Source organism: Coregonus clupeaformis, chromosome 2 (assembly GCF_020615455.1).
Source record: "Coregonus clupeaformis isolate EN_2021a chromosome 2, ASM2061545v1, whole genome shotgun sequence".
Taxonomy (NCBI): Eukaryota; Metazoa; Chordata; class Actinopteri; order Salmoniformes; family Salmonidae; genus Coregonus; species Coregonus clupeaformis.
This window is the reverse complement of record NC_059193.1, coordinates 24,511,656-24,527,189: the sequence shown is the minus strand read 5'-3', so window position 1 is coordinate 24,527,189 and position 15,534 is coordinate 24,511,656. Positions and strand designations below refer to the sequence as shown.

The following is a 15,534-nucleotide window of genomic DNA, read 5'->3' as shown; positions in this document are numbered from 1 at the left end:
ATACAGGTAACGAGTGGACGACAGAGGAGCCTCTTAAAGAAGAAGTTACAGGTCTGTGAGAGCCAGAAATCTTACTTGTTTGTAGGTGACCAAATACTTATTTTCCACCATAATTTGCAAATAAATTCATAAAAAATCCTACAATGTGATTTTCTGGAAATTTTTTCCTCAATTTGTCTGTCATAGTTGACGTGTACCTATGATGAAAATTACAGGCCTCTCTCATCTTTTTAAGTGGGAGAACTTGCACAATTGGTGACTGACTAAATAATTTTTTTCCCCACTGTACGCATCAGCAACCACAGCTAATGAAGTCACTGAAACCCTTAACAAGGAGTTGCAGTCTGTTTTGGAATGTGTGGCCAGTAATAAACTGGTCCTGAACATCTTTAAAACTAAGAGCATTGTATTTGGTACAAATCATTCCCTAAGTTCTAGACCTCAGCTGAATCTGGTAATGAATGGTGTGGCTGTTGAACAAGTTGAGGAGACTAAATTACTTGGTGTTCCCTTAGATTTTAAACTTTCATGGTCAATACATATAGATTCAATGGTTGTAAAGATGGGTAGAGGTCTGTCCATAATAAAGAGATGCTCTGCTTTTTGTACATATTACCTCAACTACCTCAACTAGCCGGTGCCCCCGCACATTGACTCTGCAACGGTACCCCCCTGTATATATAGCCTCCCTACTGTCACTTTGGTCCTCTGTAGCTCAGCTGGTAGAGCACGGCGCTTGTAACGCCAAGGTAGTGGGTTCGATCCCCGGGACCACCCATACACAAAAAAAAAAAAATTATGCACGCATGACTGTAAGTCGCTTTGGATAAAAGCGTCTGCTAAATGGCATATATTATTATACTTTATTTTACTTCTGCTCTTTTTTTTCTCAACACTTTTTTTGTTGTTGTTTTATTTTTACTTTTTTTGTTTAAAATAAATGCACTGTTGGTTAAGGGCTGTAAGTAAGCATTTCACTGTAATGTCTGCACCTGTTGTATTCGGCGCATGTGACCAATAAAATCTGATTTGATTTGATTTGATTTGATTTGATTTTTTGACACTACACTCCAAAAAGCAAGTCCTGCAGGCTCTAGTTTTGTCTAATCTTGATTATTGTTCAGTTATGTGGTCAAGTGCTGCAAAGAAAGACCTAGTTAAGCTGCAGCTGGCTCAGAACAGAGCGGCACGTCTTGCTCTTCATTGTAATCAAAGGGCTAATATAAATACTATGCATGCCAGTCTCTCTTGGCTAAGAGTTACATTTACATTTACATCATTTAGCAGACGCTCTTATCCAGAGCGACTTACAAATTGGTGCATTCAACTTATGATAGCCAGTGGGACAACCACTTTTTAAAAATATATATATATATTTTTTTATTGGGGGTGGGGGAAGAAGGATTACTTTATACTATTCCAGGTATTTCTTAAAGAGGTAGGGTTTCAAGTGTCTCCGGAAGGTGGTCAGCGGATAGGTCTAGAAGGATAAGAGCAGAGGAGAGAGAGTTAGCTTTAGCAGTGCGGAGAGCCTCCGTGACACAGAGAAGAGCAGTCTCAGTTGAATGACCAGTCTTGAAACCTGACTGGTTTGGATCAAGAAGGTAATTCTGAGATAGATAGCAGGAGAGTTGGCTAGAGACGGCACGCTCAAGAGTTTTGGAGAGAAAAGAAAGAAGGGATACTGGTCTGTAGTTGTTGACATCGGAGGGATCGAGTGTAGGTTTTTTGAGGAGGGGTGCAACTCTCGCTCTCTTGAAGATGGAAGGGACATGGCCAGCGGTCAAGGATGAGTTGATGAGCGAGGTGAGGTAAGGGAGAAGGTCTCCGGAAATGGTCTGGAGAAGAGAGGAGGGGATAGGGTCAAGCGGGCAGGTTGTTGGGCGGCCGGCCATCACAAGTCGCAAGATTTCATCTGGAAAGAGAGGGGAGAAAGAAGTCAAAGCATAGGGTAGGGCAGTGTGAGCAGGACCAGCGGTGTCATTTGACAATAAATGAGGATTGGATGTCGTCAAACTTCTTTTCAAAATGGTTGACAAAGTCATCCACAGAGAGGGAGGAGGGAGGGGGAGGAGGAGGAGGATTCAGCAGGGAGGAGAAGGTGGTAAAGAGCTTCCTAGGGTTAGAGGCAGAGGCTTGAAATTTAGAGTGGTAGAAAGTGGCTTTAGCAGCGGAAACAGAGGAAGAGAATGTAGAGAGGAGGGAGTGAAAAGATGATAGGTCCGCATGGAGTCTAGTTTTCCTCCATTTCCGCTCGGCTGCCCAGAGCCCTGTTCTGATGAGTCGTCAAGCCACGGAGCAGGAGGGGAGGACCGAGCCGGCCGGGAGGATAGGGGACATAGAGAGTCAAAAGATGCAGAAAGGGAGGAGAGGAGGGTTGAGGAGGCATAATCAGGAGATCGGAGGGAGAAGGATTTAGCAGAGGGAAGAGATGATAGGATGGAAGAGGAGAGAGTAGCGGGAGAGAGAGAGCGAAGGTTGCGACGGCACATTACCTAAGTAGGGGCAGAGTGAGTAGTGTTGGAGGAGAGCGAGAGAGAAAAGGATACAAAGTAGTGGTCGGAGACTTGGAGGGGAGTTGCAGTGAGATTAGTAGACGAACAGCATCTAGTAAAGATGAGGTCAAGCGTATTGCCTGCCTTGTGAGTAGGGGGGACGGTGAGAGGGTGAGGTCAAAAGAGGAAAGGAGTGGAAAGAAGGAGGCAGAGAGAAATGAGTCAAAGGCAGACGTAGGGAGGTTAAAGTCACCCAGAACTGTGAGGGGTGAGCCATCCTCAGGAAAGGAACTCTCCAAGGGAACCTGGAGGGCGATAAATGACAAGGATGTTAAGCTTGAATGGACTAGTGACTGTGACAGCATGGAATTCAAATGAGGAGATAGACAGATGGGTCAGGGGAAAAAGAGAGAATGTCCACTTGGGAGTTGAGGAGAGACTGACTGCATCACTTCTTCTTTTTATAAGAAACATTAATGTGCTCTGACACACACACTTACCCCACTAGACATGCCACCAGGGGTCTTTTCACAGTCCCCAAATCCAGAACAAATTCAAGAAAGTGTACAGTATTATATAGAGCCATTATTGCATGGAACTCCCTTCCATCTCATATTGCTCAAATGAACAGCAAACCTGATAAAAAAAAAAGATAAAGCAACACCTCACGGCACAATAGCTCTCCCCTATTTGACCTAGATATTTTGTGTGTAGGTATTGATATGTAGGCTATGTGTGCCGATTTTAAATGTATGTAATTATGTCCTTGAGCTGTTCTTGTCTATTAATGTTCTGTATTATGTCATGTTTCATGTTTTGTGTGGACCCCAGGAATAGTAGCTGCTGTTTTCGCAACAGCTAAAGGGGATCCTAATAAAATACCAAAATACCAAATATGAGAATGGCAAAAGTCATGGCAAAATGTGTAGAATTGCAGGAAATTTGCTTTAAAAGTGCAAAAAATATTATACACCCAAAGGTAAAATGTATAGAATTGCAGAACATTAACTTCATAGCTTCACATTTTTCACTCTGCTCCCAAGAGGACACTAAAATGTTTTATCCGTGAGGTCGGGGGTTCCCCAACCAAATCCTGCTTAGGGCCCCCCCAAAATTCTAGAAACGACTCTGCATTTCCTTCCACGTTCAATCTCCGCCACTCTCCTCCATTACCTTTTACCTTTATTCAAAACGAGAGGAGGAGAGGACACAGGAAAGGAGGCGCCCAAAAAAACAATTGGGAATCTCCCTCTGTCACTCCAGTATCAGCAGGAGTTGGCTCAACGAGTTCGTAGTTGAAAATGTACTACTTTTTCTTGCCACAAGATGGCAGGAGAGAGCTATAGTCTGCTCTATCTCTGCTGCTCTCATTTCCAGGAGGCTCACTGCAGTGAATCGTCTGGTGCTGAAACATAATGTTGCTATGGCAAAGCTTTGTCTCTCCAGGTTTAGTATATAAGATATTAAAGGTCTCATACTTGTACCTTATCCTACAGATCTGCTTCTGAGATTAGATTTGAGGGACCTGGGGGATGACTATTCTAAATGTCAAAGGAGATGAGAGAGGTGGCAGGATGCATTTACACAGTAACATGGCAATGCCCATCACTCATGTAACGTTAGTGATTTTACCCAAATGTGTCCTCCATGATGTGAAGAGCACAGAGCTTTCACTGGGTACTAGTCAGTGATTGATAGTACATTCATCATTTCTGTCCCTCTTTCTCTCTGGTTTTGGCTTCCTCTCTGCTCTTGCTCTCCTTTTCTCCCCCCTCTCTCCCCTCTCTCTCATTCTCTCTCTCTGGCTCCCCCAGTCCTCCCTCCCATCTGAATCGGAGGCTGAGGAAAGAGGGGGCTGCTTGAATCAGAGCTTCGACACAGGAATGCCTATATATGGAGTCTGACACCATCACAGCACGCTCTCAGAGTAGCAGGTACATTGAGTGAGTGTGAGCTGCTGCTATTTGTAAAGATGGGGGGCTCCTATTGTGTGTGCTTGCAGGGGCGGGCTGGCCATCTGGCATTTTGGACAAATGTCAAATGGGCTGGTCAATCTTTTGCCTTGTGGGCCTGTCTAACTAGTTTAGTTTTTTTGTGCAAAATATCATTATCTGGCTAATAATGGGGGCTTCAAGGAAAAACATTGTGGGGGCTTGGAGGGGAAAAAAAGGTCAGGTGGAAAAACATTAGCCGGCATGTTACAAATGCCAGAGCCGATTTCTGGTCCCAGTCCGCCCCTGTGTGTCTGTGTGTGAGAGCCTCGGTGTGGAGCGTGTGCGTCAGTCTGAGTCAGATCGTGGCGTCAGTGCTGTTGCTGAGCGGAGCTCGCTCCAGGGGAAGAAACGGAGGAGAGAGCGAGGGAGGGAGGGAAGAGGAAGGAGGGATGGGGGAAGATGATGAGAGTAGGTAGAAGGAGGAGGAGGGTGAGGAGGACTGGAAGTGACGACACAGAGAGATCCAGCCGCTTTAAGTGCACTTTAATATAAATGCATTTGTTTGACAACCAAATACACTTATCAGCAACACAAGAGAACACTGATCCACAATGTCCATTCTTCAATATATCATCATGTATATAGTCCATCTTAAACAATAGAAATGTCTCTGATATGTACAGACTGATGTATTCATACAAATGTACAAATATGTACAACCCTTCAAAAAAATTGCATGTGCATATATCCACAGACATAATGCATTATGCATTGAACATCAATAGTTTTTTCTTTTTCAATTTAACACATACAATATAATACTTAAACATATGTTAAACTTAGCATTTAATAGCTAGAACGTAGGAATCAATCCTTTACTTGACCGTAGACAACTCTACGTTAGCATGTCGACACCATGGGAATAGTACCATTCTCAACCTGTGTCGCTTAGGAGGAACTGAATAGAAATAGCACCCCATCACACTATTTTCAGGTCATTTTTTAAAACAAAACTTCCATTTTTGTCAAACCCCTCTCAAAAAAGAAGAATCATACAGTCATTCACAGCCATATTGTGCCCCACAACACCATAACTCACGTAGAGCTATGATGTGACTGTCTGTCCATTGGTTCATGGACACAGAGAAAGAGTTCAGATAGAGTTCAGAGTTCAGCAGGTCATGGCCATGCCAGGCACACAGGAGCCGCTATAAACTGCCAGCATTGCAAATATTGATGCTGCAAGAAAATCCAGCAGAGCTGCCCTTGAAGCCAAGCCCAAGAGAACAATGACCTAAAGAGCCCACATTCAGAGTCTAATGTACAATGTGCTGGTCCTGTACACAACAGAACCACACACAGTTGTTGAGTAACTTCCAGACGATTTCCATTTGGCAACGCCTTCTGGTAAAGGACGGAAACCTTCGTCATGTGTTCTTGCTTGTGGACATTCCAAGACCTATGTCTTCATATGTTTTGTATTGTTTTTTTTTTGGTTGCACACCATCACATTGATACACAAGTTTGTAATGGAGAAATAACATGAAGCCAAATGTTTTAAAATGGGCAGCCGCAAACTCAAAGCTCAGAGTGTCTGAAGTATTAGGTTAGTTTGACTACAGTATTTGTACGTTTAGACATGGCCTTTAAAGCTATGACAAGGGAGGAGTACAATAAGGTCAGAGTAGAAGAACTGTGTCTCTCTGGAAACTGAATATTGAGGATGTGAGAGAGGAAATCTGGTCCCCTTTTGTCAGCTACTGTCATCGGTTGTACCAGGTCAGTAGAGATTTTGTAAACATAAACTTTCACCACATTTGTGATTTGGGTTTGCGTTGCTGCAGTACAAGCAATAATGCTCTAAGTCATTTCCCTATTGAAATATCAAAGAAGGTATTCTTATTGTTTTGTTCACAACAGGTTTTTCACTATGAGTGAATACAAATGCGCGTCTGGAAGTTAAACGGCACTTTACAAGGTCAGAGGTTTTGTTACGTCTCTGTCTGATAAAATCTGAAGCTCATGTTACAGAAAAGCTGTGGCACCAAATGGACCCAAAACTCAGTCAGTCATGGGTACATTCAGTTGGTAAATATTGCACCATTATGTCAATGTTGAAATTAAATGTGAAATTGTTAATAAATAAATGAACAAAAATATGAAGGCAATCTTTGTCCTCAGTAGACATGTAGGAGTTAAAGTCCTTCAGTAGTATACATTATGTATATATTTATACACTTAAATCATCTTTACTTTTCAGTAAAATAGCTCCACGAAATATGACAATATGCCATACTTAATGAAGTAAGTCACAGACTTATTTTAGAACGGAGGAACACTTCCACTCCCATCTGAAAAACACAAGAGAGAAAGAGAAAGGGGCATTAGTCTGGTATGTTCAGGGTTAACACATATTCATCCATTTATCAAACAGAGAAAGACAGTAGAACAAGTTAACTGAATGATTCTCACCTTTGTGGAAGCACTGTGGCGGCTGGTGACACTGGAGTTGATACAACTCAGGTTGCTGCCCCAAGCCAGGGGCGATCGAGGCACCTGCCCCAAACATGGGTTCCAGGGCGGCCAGCTCCTCCAGGAGGGACTGGGCGCAAGGCACGGCCGGCATGTTGGGGGCGACGGGCGTGGAGGGGGCGAAGGTGGGGGAGGCAGTGAGTCGCAGGGGAGGGGATGCTGTGATGGAGGAACAGGAAGACAGAGGTGATGACGCCACCTCGATCTCCATCGACTCCTCTCCCAGCCCCTCCCATTCTGCCATCGCCCCGGCCTCGCCAGCCAATGTCGCCCCGCACCTGGCCGTGGGGTTACAGTGCGCTGATTGGACGCTACAGAAGTGGCTGACCCCCTCAAAGTGGGAGGGTGAGTGCCAGCACACTGGGTTAGGGGGAGAGGGCGGGGGGATGGAGGGGGTGGGGGAGAGGGGCGGAGGGGTGGAGAAGTCCTGGAGAAAGGCTTCTAAGATGCTCTCTTCAAACAGAGAGTCATCATCATCTTGGTATATGGGGAAGTCCAGGCCTCTCCATGCTTTAACGGGGCAAAACTCTCCCAGCATGTGGATAGAGTCAACACCAGCGGTGGCTAGGGATGGTGCTAGGGTGGGGGAGGGGGACATGGAAGGAGGGGATAGCTTGGATAAGAGAGGATCCAGGTAGAATCCCTCTGCTAAGGAGCTGATGTGCTGAGCTAAGAAGGAGATCTCTGCTCTCTCCTTCTCCCTCTCTTTCTCCAGGGAGAAGAAAGAGAGACCAGGCTGTTTACCGGGGGAGGCCTCTGGGGTGAGGAGGCCGTCGAGGGGGTAGTGAAAGGGCCCTAAAGGGACATCTACATACAGGGGTCCCCGAACCTCTGGCAAGGTCATCACTGTGCAGTCCCCATCCCCAGGGCTGTCAGGGGTGGGGGGTAGCTTCTCATAGAGAGAGCCACTGCAGGGATCGGCAGGGAAGAACAGGTCAGTGGAGGGACCAGTGAGGCACAGGGAGGAGGGGGGAGCAGGACTGGAGGCTGTGGTGGGTGGGGCGGAGGGGGCGATGGAGGTGGTGGCTGTAGCTGTGGTGGTGGTGGAGGGAGGGGGTGTGGTGGTGCCTGTGGGGTCGAAGCTAAAGAGGGGCTCGCTGAACAGGAAGCTGCCCACGCCCAGCTGGGGTGTGTAGGGGGGCGTGCACACAAACTCTTTGGTCTGCTGCTCCTGGGAGGTGGGCACTGGGGGGAGGGGAAGGGGGAGGGTGGGCAGCGGGGGCTCGAGCTGGAAGGAGGGGGGCAGGAGAATGTTCTGAGTGAGGAAGTCCAGGTCTGCTACCGTTGCAACGGTAACTGGGGTGGGGGAGGAGGCAGCAGAGGGGCTTTGGACAGGGGCAGGCATCTGCTGCTGCTGCTGGAAGAAGCTCTCCTCCTCAATAGAGGAAATACTAGAGCGAGGGTCACCCTCCACCTGCATTGGCTCAGTGGTGGCGCCCCCTGTCTCGTCGGAGGAGCCCACACTGCTGGACACAGTCATGCTGAAGTCAAAGGACTGGGCTGAGAGGCCACTGCTGCCTGGGGTGAAGACTTGGTCTGGGCTGGACAGGCTCAGGCTGTCCTGGCGGGAGGTACTGGTACTCAGTACCAGGGTCAGCTGGGTCTGCTCTGTGCTCAGCTGCTGTCTCACCGACCACGCCTCCGTCTCACTGGGAGAGAAACAGAAAGAGAGAGAGATGGAAATGGTCAGTAAGATTCCCTTGTGCTTCTTGCAATCAGTCATCTCCTTTATATCTATTGACAATGTGTTATAATGATCTGTCATAGGGTAGAGGTAGTACCTGATGATGTGGTTGTTGCTGCTGATGGGGCTGTCTCCTGCCTCCAGCTGCAGTACCATGTAGAGCCAGACCCAGGAGTGGTCTGCAGACTCCACCCGTACCACCATCTCAGATCTACCCTCTCCTCCTTCTCTCACTGTGGGGGAACAAAGAGAGAACATCAACATCAGACATTGTTCTACAACTGATCACATCACAGAACTTTAATGGTGAGCTTGTAGTGAAGATTGCTCCATGTAATGGTGGATACATTATAATTGAGTTCGCATTTGTGTTGATGTGTGTTGGTGCGTCTGTGTGTGGTTGTTGTGTGGTGAACTGAATTGGTACTTACACAGGCTATAGTGCTGAGTGGAGGCGTGTGACAGGTCCTGTGGGTGGAGGAGGCTGTACCAGGAGCGAGACCTCAGGGCTGACACATCAAGGCCAAGGTAAACACTGACACTGCAGGGAAGATGGAGAGAAGACATGGTAAGTCTATGTGTTTAACATGCTTCTAACTATAAAGCATACAAGTCATGCCATCACTCAGATGATCTAAAGCAACAGGCGGCGCTGCCTGGTCATTGGGTGTGACCTCACCTGTCTTGTGCATTCTGGAGCCTCATGTCTCGGCTGTGTTGAGACTGGAACGAGGCTAGGAAGAAGTTGTTCTCCGCAGCAGGAGGGATCAGAGCAGGAACTTGGTCCCCCCCAGGGCCAGAGTGGGTCGGGATGGCCTCCAGAGGGGAACAGAAGCACATCCAGACAGGATTGGATGTCCAGTAGGAGCTAGGGGTGGTAGAAGAGGAGGGTGGGAAAAGGCAGCGCGCCCGGATCAGAACCAGCTTGTTCCCAGCACTCTGCCTGCGCACCGACTTGGAAGTATTGAAACGACAACGGAATAGACGATCTGAGAGAAAGAAGAGGTAAGGAAGGATTGTGAATATCAGAAATGATCTGAGTGATATAAATGCGAGCCATTTGCAACGCGTTTCTGTACCATTGGAAATATGGAGGCGTGTCTTACCTGTATCAGGTGATGTAGGAGGGGCCAGGTTGGTCCTCATGATGAAGTGGTCAGTAGGGTCAATGATATCATACACACTGTCACCCTGGGCAACCAGATCCACCTGAAACATCGAGAAAGAGTAGTTCTTATTTAGTATATTCATGGAATCCTTGAGACAAAATCAAAATTTCAGCTAACTTACTAGTTTCATATTTAGACATGATATGGTCTCCCGTGGACTCACCATGGAGTGGCCGAGGTGCTCGGAGACGCTGTCTGACAGGTAGAGCAGCTTGCCTTCCCCAGTCAGCAGGACCAGGAACCCTGGTAGCTCCTGCACCAGCTCTGACAGCTCGTGGAAAGACAGGAACCTCGAGCTTTCCTCGAGACTGCCGGCAGATCCCGATTCTAAAAACAAAAGATGATGGGAAAAAATGTTTTATTATGTTTTTGTCTAGGTAATGGATGTCATCATTCCACAAAGGTAACGTTTCTGCTCCCCGCAATGGCTATAGAACGGCCGCATTACATTTCAGTACCATGGACAGCGATAGAAGCGTTTCAGCCCTAGATAGCGACACTCCGCTCTAAAATAGTTTTTCACGCCAGAACCTCAAACAGAGCACTATAATATTCCATTATATGTATTCCTAAACAACATAATTCACATATAGATATGAAGTTCATCAACTGTTTCTTTCGACAAGACCTGTTGATTCAAGCGGAAAGCCCAAGGTAGCATGCAACTAGCTCAGACGGATGGAAGCAACAGTTTGTCAGTATATGTTTCATTCACAAGCATTTCTTAGTTATGAATCAACAGGCAGGCTATGGATTATACACTGAGTGTATTTGAACTTGTCTGTTATAAGCTAAGTCGCGCTTACCTTGAGAGAAGAAGACCGATTTTCTGGTGTACATGCTGGCAAGGGACATGATATGTAGGTATGAGAGCCGTGCCTTGTCAGCATCGGATATGGGAAGCAAGTCCTTCAGGTTCCGAATCTCTGCGTTGATTTGGTCCCTTCGAGCTTTCGACGCGCCTTTCGTTGATCGATACATTGTAGCCTGTTATAGTGGTTGACTAAATTCCCTGGAGTTGAATGTGAAACTCAACGGAGTATTGACTGTTGCGTCAGATGAGGTTTGGGTCTCTTTCCGCCAAGATGAGGTGTCAGAGAGATAGGCTAGTAGTAATAACCTTGTCGTTTTACTATTGGACTTTCATCTCAGCTCGTTCCAGAGTAAGGCTTCAGACCTTCTCATATCCTTTCTTTTTTCCTCTTCGGTTCCGCCACAGCGTCCAGTAAGGTTACTGGCTAGCCGCTGGATGGCTTTCCACCGGTTCGGAGTGTGAGTGATTCGGCGGCTGTAGTAGCCGTCTCTCGCCCAGATATCCGGATCCCGTAAATCTGGTGGAGGGACTCTGCTCTCGAGTAAGTTATATAGGCTGGGATTCCGGTGACGAAGGGGGGCTCCCAACGCGCCAACACCGACGTCGTAGGGAGAGGGGGGCTAGAGGGAAGGGGGGCCGAGGGAGATTCAATGTTAGCAATGGTGAAATTCTCTCCCTCTGCCCGCTCCCCCTACCGCTCCTACCCTCTCCTTTCGGTGACACTTTTCTGACGTCAGCGCTTCCCTCTACACAATGATGACGTTGGCTTGATATCCGGAGCTCCGGCGACGCAAAAAGCCCGATTTGGACAAAACCGAGGAATGGGCGGAGAAAAACGTAAAACGTAGACGGAGTCACCGGACCCCGGTGTACGGGAGGGGGGCAGTGAAACTGAGATGCATACGAAAGAGAAGCTCTATTTCTATGTCTGGCACCCGAGGAACAATTGATCCTCTCTGAAAATGTATAATTCCTAATATAGTGTAGTCTAAGTTATCAGTAGCCTACATGATGCAAATGCATCTATGCCTCGCCAGACTAGCTCATAATATGTTTCATGTTATGATTATGAACGATGCGATGCATTCCGTAAAACCGTCCACCGTCGACCTCTAGGGTAACACATGCAGATGCATGCCAACGTTATACATGAACGATATTCCAGCAAAAATATATTCTAGCATCGGTGGAATTCTGCTTCAGGGAGAAACGCGGGACAGTGGGGCAGTGTTACATCACCATATTCAGTCTCTTTTTATGAATGGAGTGCACCATTCTGACTGTAATTCCGTTGTCAGGCTGCGCAGTGCCTCCGGGGCTAACACGCAAAGGCAGAGGAGGGGGGTCGGTAATCCTACAGGGCATACTGTAAGAGAGACAGGCTAATCGCGCTGTATAGCCTATATGTTACATAAACTGCAACATCCATCCTTTTAAGGTAATTTGAGCGCAATGTAGCTAAGGGTGATGCTGAGCTATGTCTTGTCTATGCATCGAAACCTGGCTGATTCTTCTGGTTGAAAACCTTAGGCTATGTGTGGATTGCATCCAAACTGGGAATTATTTGGGAAAGCCTTGTAACCATTTCCAAAGGTTACAGTGTTATCTTATTTAGAAGCACCCATGTTTGTATTTAGCAAATTGTGTATTTTTTGCTTTGTCGAAAAACATAGATCCCAATAACCTGATCATACCCAACCCTATGGGCTGAACAGAAAAGACCAGAGTTTGATCTTGCCCAAAATACACCCTCTTCAATCAAAATATCCTATAAAACGTTGCCTAAATCATAATGTTGGAAGGCTTGGTTGGGGATGGAGGCTGTGCAGCAGTCATTTTTAACTACTTCTACTACTGATGTGGAAAAACCTGTGACAGACGACAGTCGGATCCAGTAAATTGTGGAAGCTCAATTTGAGATGAAATGTGATGTTTTGTGAAATTATTTGAAAGGAACTGTATGAAGAAGGTATGTTGCAACAATTGTGTCTTGGTGTTCTTACTGCGTGTTAAAGTTCAGCAAATAGTCTATGTGATATTTGAAGCATACAAACTGTTTTGTAGTCTTTTATATATTTTATAGGATACTCAGAGTGTTCACACACACACACTACACCTGTTGCAAACAGAGCTGAGCGCAGAGATGAATCTCGTCGTTTCTATAAATAGCTCTCACCAGTGACTGACACATGCACTCAGTGGCGCACCCCCGCTTCCATCTCCAATTGTCCCTATTTTTAGACAGATGCTTTTTTTTAAGGCTCAAAATAGATTAATAGTCATAAGTGTAACGCGTCTAACATGTTGCATGTTCACAAACTTCGATTTCACGGATCTCCAAATGTGGTCCATTTGGAAAGATACAGTAACAATGGATAACGTGTTGTGACAGAGTAGTATAAACAGCTTCTCACAATTGGATTGACATATAGAAGTTGGTATGTGCCTTAAAGATGCCATCACACCACAAAGCAACCTTCCCTCTCCCCGCAAATGCTTTAGTTTAGAGCTGCCGCAATAGATTTCAGCACCATGGACAGCTACATAGACGTTTCAGCTCTCTATAGCGATACACCGCTCTCTAACACCATAATTGTCACATAGAGCGATGGCGTTCATCAAATATTGCTTTCCGCAAATGCAGAAAGGTACAGTAACAATGGATGATGTGTTGTGACAGAGTAGTATAAACAGCTTCCTACAATCTGATTGACATATAGAATTTTGTACTTTCCGCAAATGCATATGAACAGCTTCCCACATGACATACTGTACATGAATGATCAAATGGATCCGCATTAGCTTACATCATAGGTCTGTCTTCTCTACTCATACTTTGCTGACTGTTGACCTGTGTTATTGTATTGTGGATAAAATCACAGACAGTTCTCTGAATGAGAAGAACTACAACCATATACAGTGAGGGAAAAAAGTATTTGATCTCCTGCTGATTTTGTACGTTTGCCCACTGACAAAGAAATGACCAGTCTATAATTTTAATGGTAGGTTTATTTGAACAGTGAGAGACAGGATAACAACACAAAAATCCAGAAAAACGCATGTCAAAAATGTTATAAATTGATTTGCATTTTAATAAGGGAAATAAGTATTTGACCCCCTCTCAATCAGAAAGATTTCTGGCTCCCAGGTGTCTTTTGTACAGGTAACGAGCTGAGATTAGGAGCACACTCTTAAAGGGAGTGCTCCTAATCTCAGCTTGTTACCTGTATAAAAGACACCTGTCCAAAGAAGCAATCAATCAATCAGATTCCAAACTCTCCACCATGGCCAGAACCAAAGAGCTCTCCAAGGATGTCAGGGACAAGATTGTAGACCTACACAAGGCTGGAATGGGCTACAAGACCATCGCCAAGCAGCTTGGTGAGAAGGTGACAACAGTTGGTGCGATTATTCGCAAATGGAAGAAACACAAAAGACTGTCAATCTCCCTCGGCCTGGGGCTCCATGCAAGATCTCACCTCGTGGAGTTGCAATGATCATGAGAACGGTGAGGAATCAGCCCAGAACGACACGGGAGGATCTTGTCAATGATCTCAAGGCAGCTGGGACCATAGTCACCAAGAAAACAATTGGTAACACACTACGCCGTGAAGGACTGAAATCCTGCAGCGCCCGCAAGGTCCCCCCTGCTCAAGAAAGCACATATACAGGCCCGTCTGAAGTTTGCCAATGAACATCTGAATGATTCAGAGGAGAACTGGGTGAAAGTGTTGTGGTCAGATGAGACCAAAATCGAGCTCTTTGGCATCAACTCAACTCGCCGTGTTTGGAGGAGGAGGAATGCTGCCTATGACCCCAAGAACACCATCCCCACCGTAAAACATGGAGGTGGAAACATTATGCTTTGGGGGTGTTTTTCTGCTAAGGGGACAGGACAACTTCACCGCATCAAAGGGACGATGGACGGGGCCATGTACTGTCAAATCTTGGGTGAGAACCTCCTTCTCTCAGCCAGGGCATTGCAAATGGGTTGTGGATGGGTATTCCAGCATGACAATGACCCAAAACACACGGCCAAGGCAACAAAGGAGTGGCTCAAGAAGAAGCACATTAAGGTCCTGGAGTGGCCTAGCCAGTCTCCAGACCTTAATCCCATAGAAAATCTGTGGAGGGAGCTGAAGGTTCGAGTTGCCAAACGTCAGCCTCGAAACCATAATGACTTGGAGAAGATCTGCAAAGACGAGTGGGACAAAATCCCTCCTGAGATGTGTGCAAACCTGGTGGACAACTACAAGAAACGTCTGACCTCTGTGATTGCCAACAAGGGTTTTGCCACCAAGTACTAAGTCATGTTTTGCAGAGGGGTCAAATACTTATTTCCCTCATTAAAATGCAAATCAATTTATAACATTTTTGACATGCGTTTTTCTGGATTTTGTTGTTGTTATTCTGTCTCTCACTGTTCAAATAAACCTACCATTCAAATTATAGACTGATCATGTCTTTGTCAGTGGGCAAACGTACAAAATCAGCAGGGGATCAAATACTTTTTTCCCTCACTGTAAGTTGTCAGGGAGGTAGGCCTATAGCCAGATGTCTGGCATCCAGAGATGTTTGAGGAATCTATGCTCTGGTCTGATGGTTGTTGGTAGGCTACTATGTATTTTTACTCCAATACAAGATCATTTTTGGATCACGATTATTCAAAACACGGCATAGCTATTTCCATCCCACAAATCACCAAAAATAGTATGGCACTTATTGTATTTTTTTCACCTGGCAGTCTCAGAAGCACTTCGTGTCCTACACACTGTGTTGACTCAGCAGTGGCCTGGACAAATTGCCATCACTTCCATTGTTGTGCTTGTCATGATAATGGCAGCCATTATGAGCCGGGCCGTGTAGGTATCACGGCTGGGTGGGAGACGGGAACATGGCAGTGGGC

The 15,534-nt window shown here is 46.0% G+C and overlaps 1 protein-coding gene across 1 annotated transcript; it reads right to left on the bottom strand.

Annotated features, from left to right (window-relative positions):
- Positions 1 to 5,262: 5,262 nt before the first annotated feature.
- LOC121531978 (neuronal PAS domain-containing protein 4A-like) lies at positions 5,263 to 11,134 on the bottom strand. Its single transcript, XM_041837606.2, has 8 exons — positions 10,621 to 11,134; positions 9,978 to 10,141; positions 9,752 to 9,854; positions 9,325 to 9,634; positions 9,077 to 9,186; positions 8,743 to 8,878; positions 6,902 to 8,610; positions 5,263 to 6,780 (listed from the first exon to the last, which is right to left on the bottom strand). Exons 1-8 carry the CDS (start codon positions 10,793 to 10,795, stop codon positions 6,752 to 6,754), a joined length of 2,736 nt encoding a protein of 911 aa, XP_041693540.1. The 5' UTR covers positions 10,796 to 11,134; the 3' UTR covers positions 5,263 to 6,751.
- Between the last annotated feature and the right edge of the window lie 4,400 nt (positions 11,135 to 15,534).

Bases quoted from the DNA above. Each gene is read 5' to 3' on its own strand.
- LOC121531978 (XM_041837606.2), bottom strand. From the start codon at position 10,795: ATGTATCGATCAACGAAAGGCGCGTCGAAAGCTCGAAGGGACCAAATC. The intron at 9,635-9,751 runs GTAAGACACGCC...TCTTTCTCTCAG, and splicing joins TCCTACATCACCTGATACAG to ATCGTCTATTCCGTTGTCGT. The intron at 9,187-9,324 runs GTGAGGTCACAC...TCTTCCCTGCAG, and splicing joins CTCCAGAATGCACAAGACAG to TGTCAGTGTTTACCTTGGCC.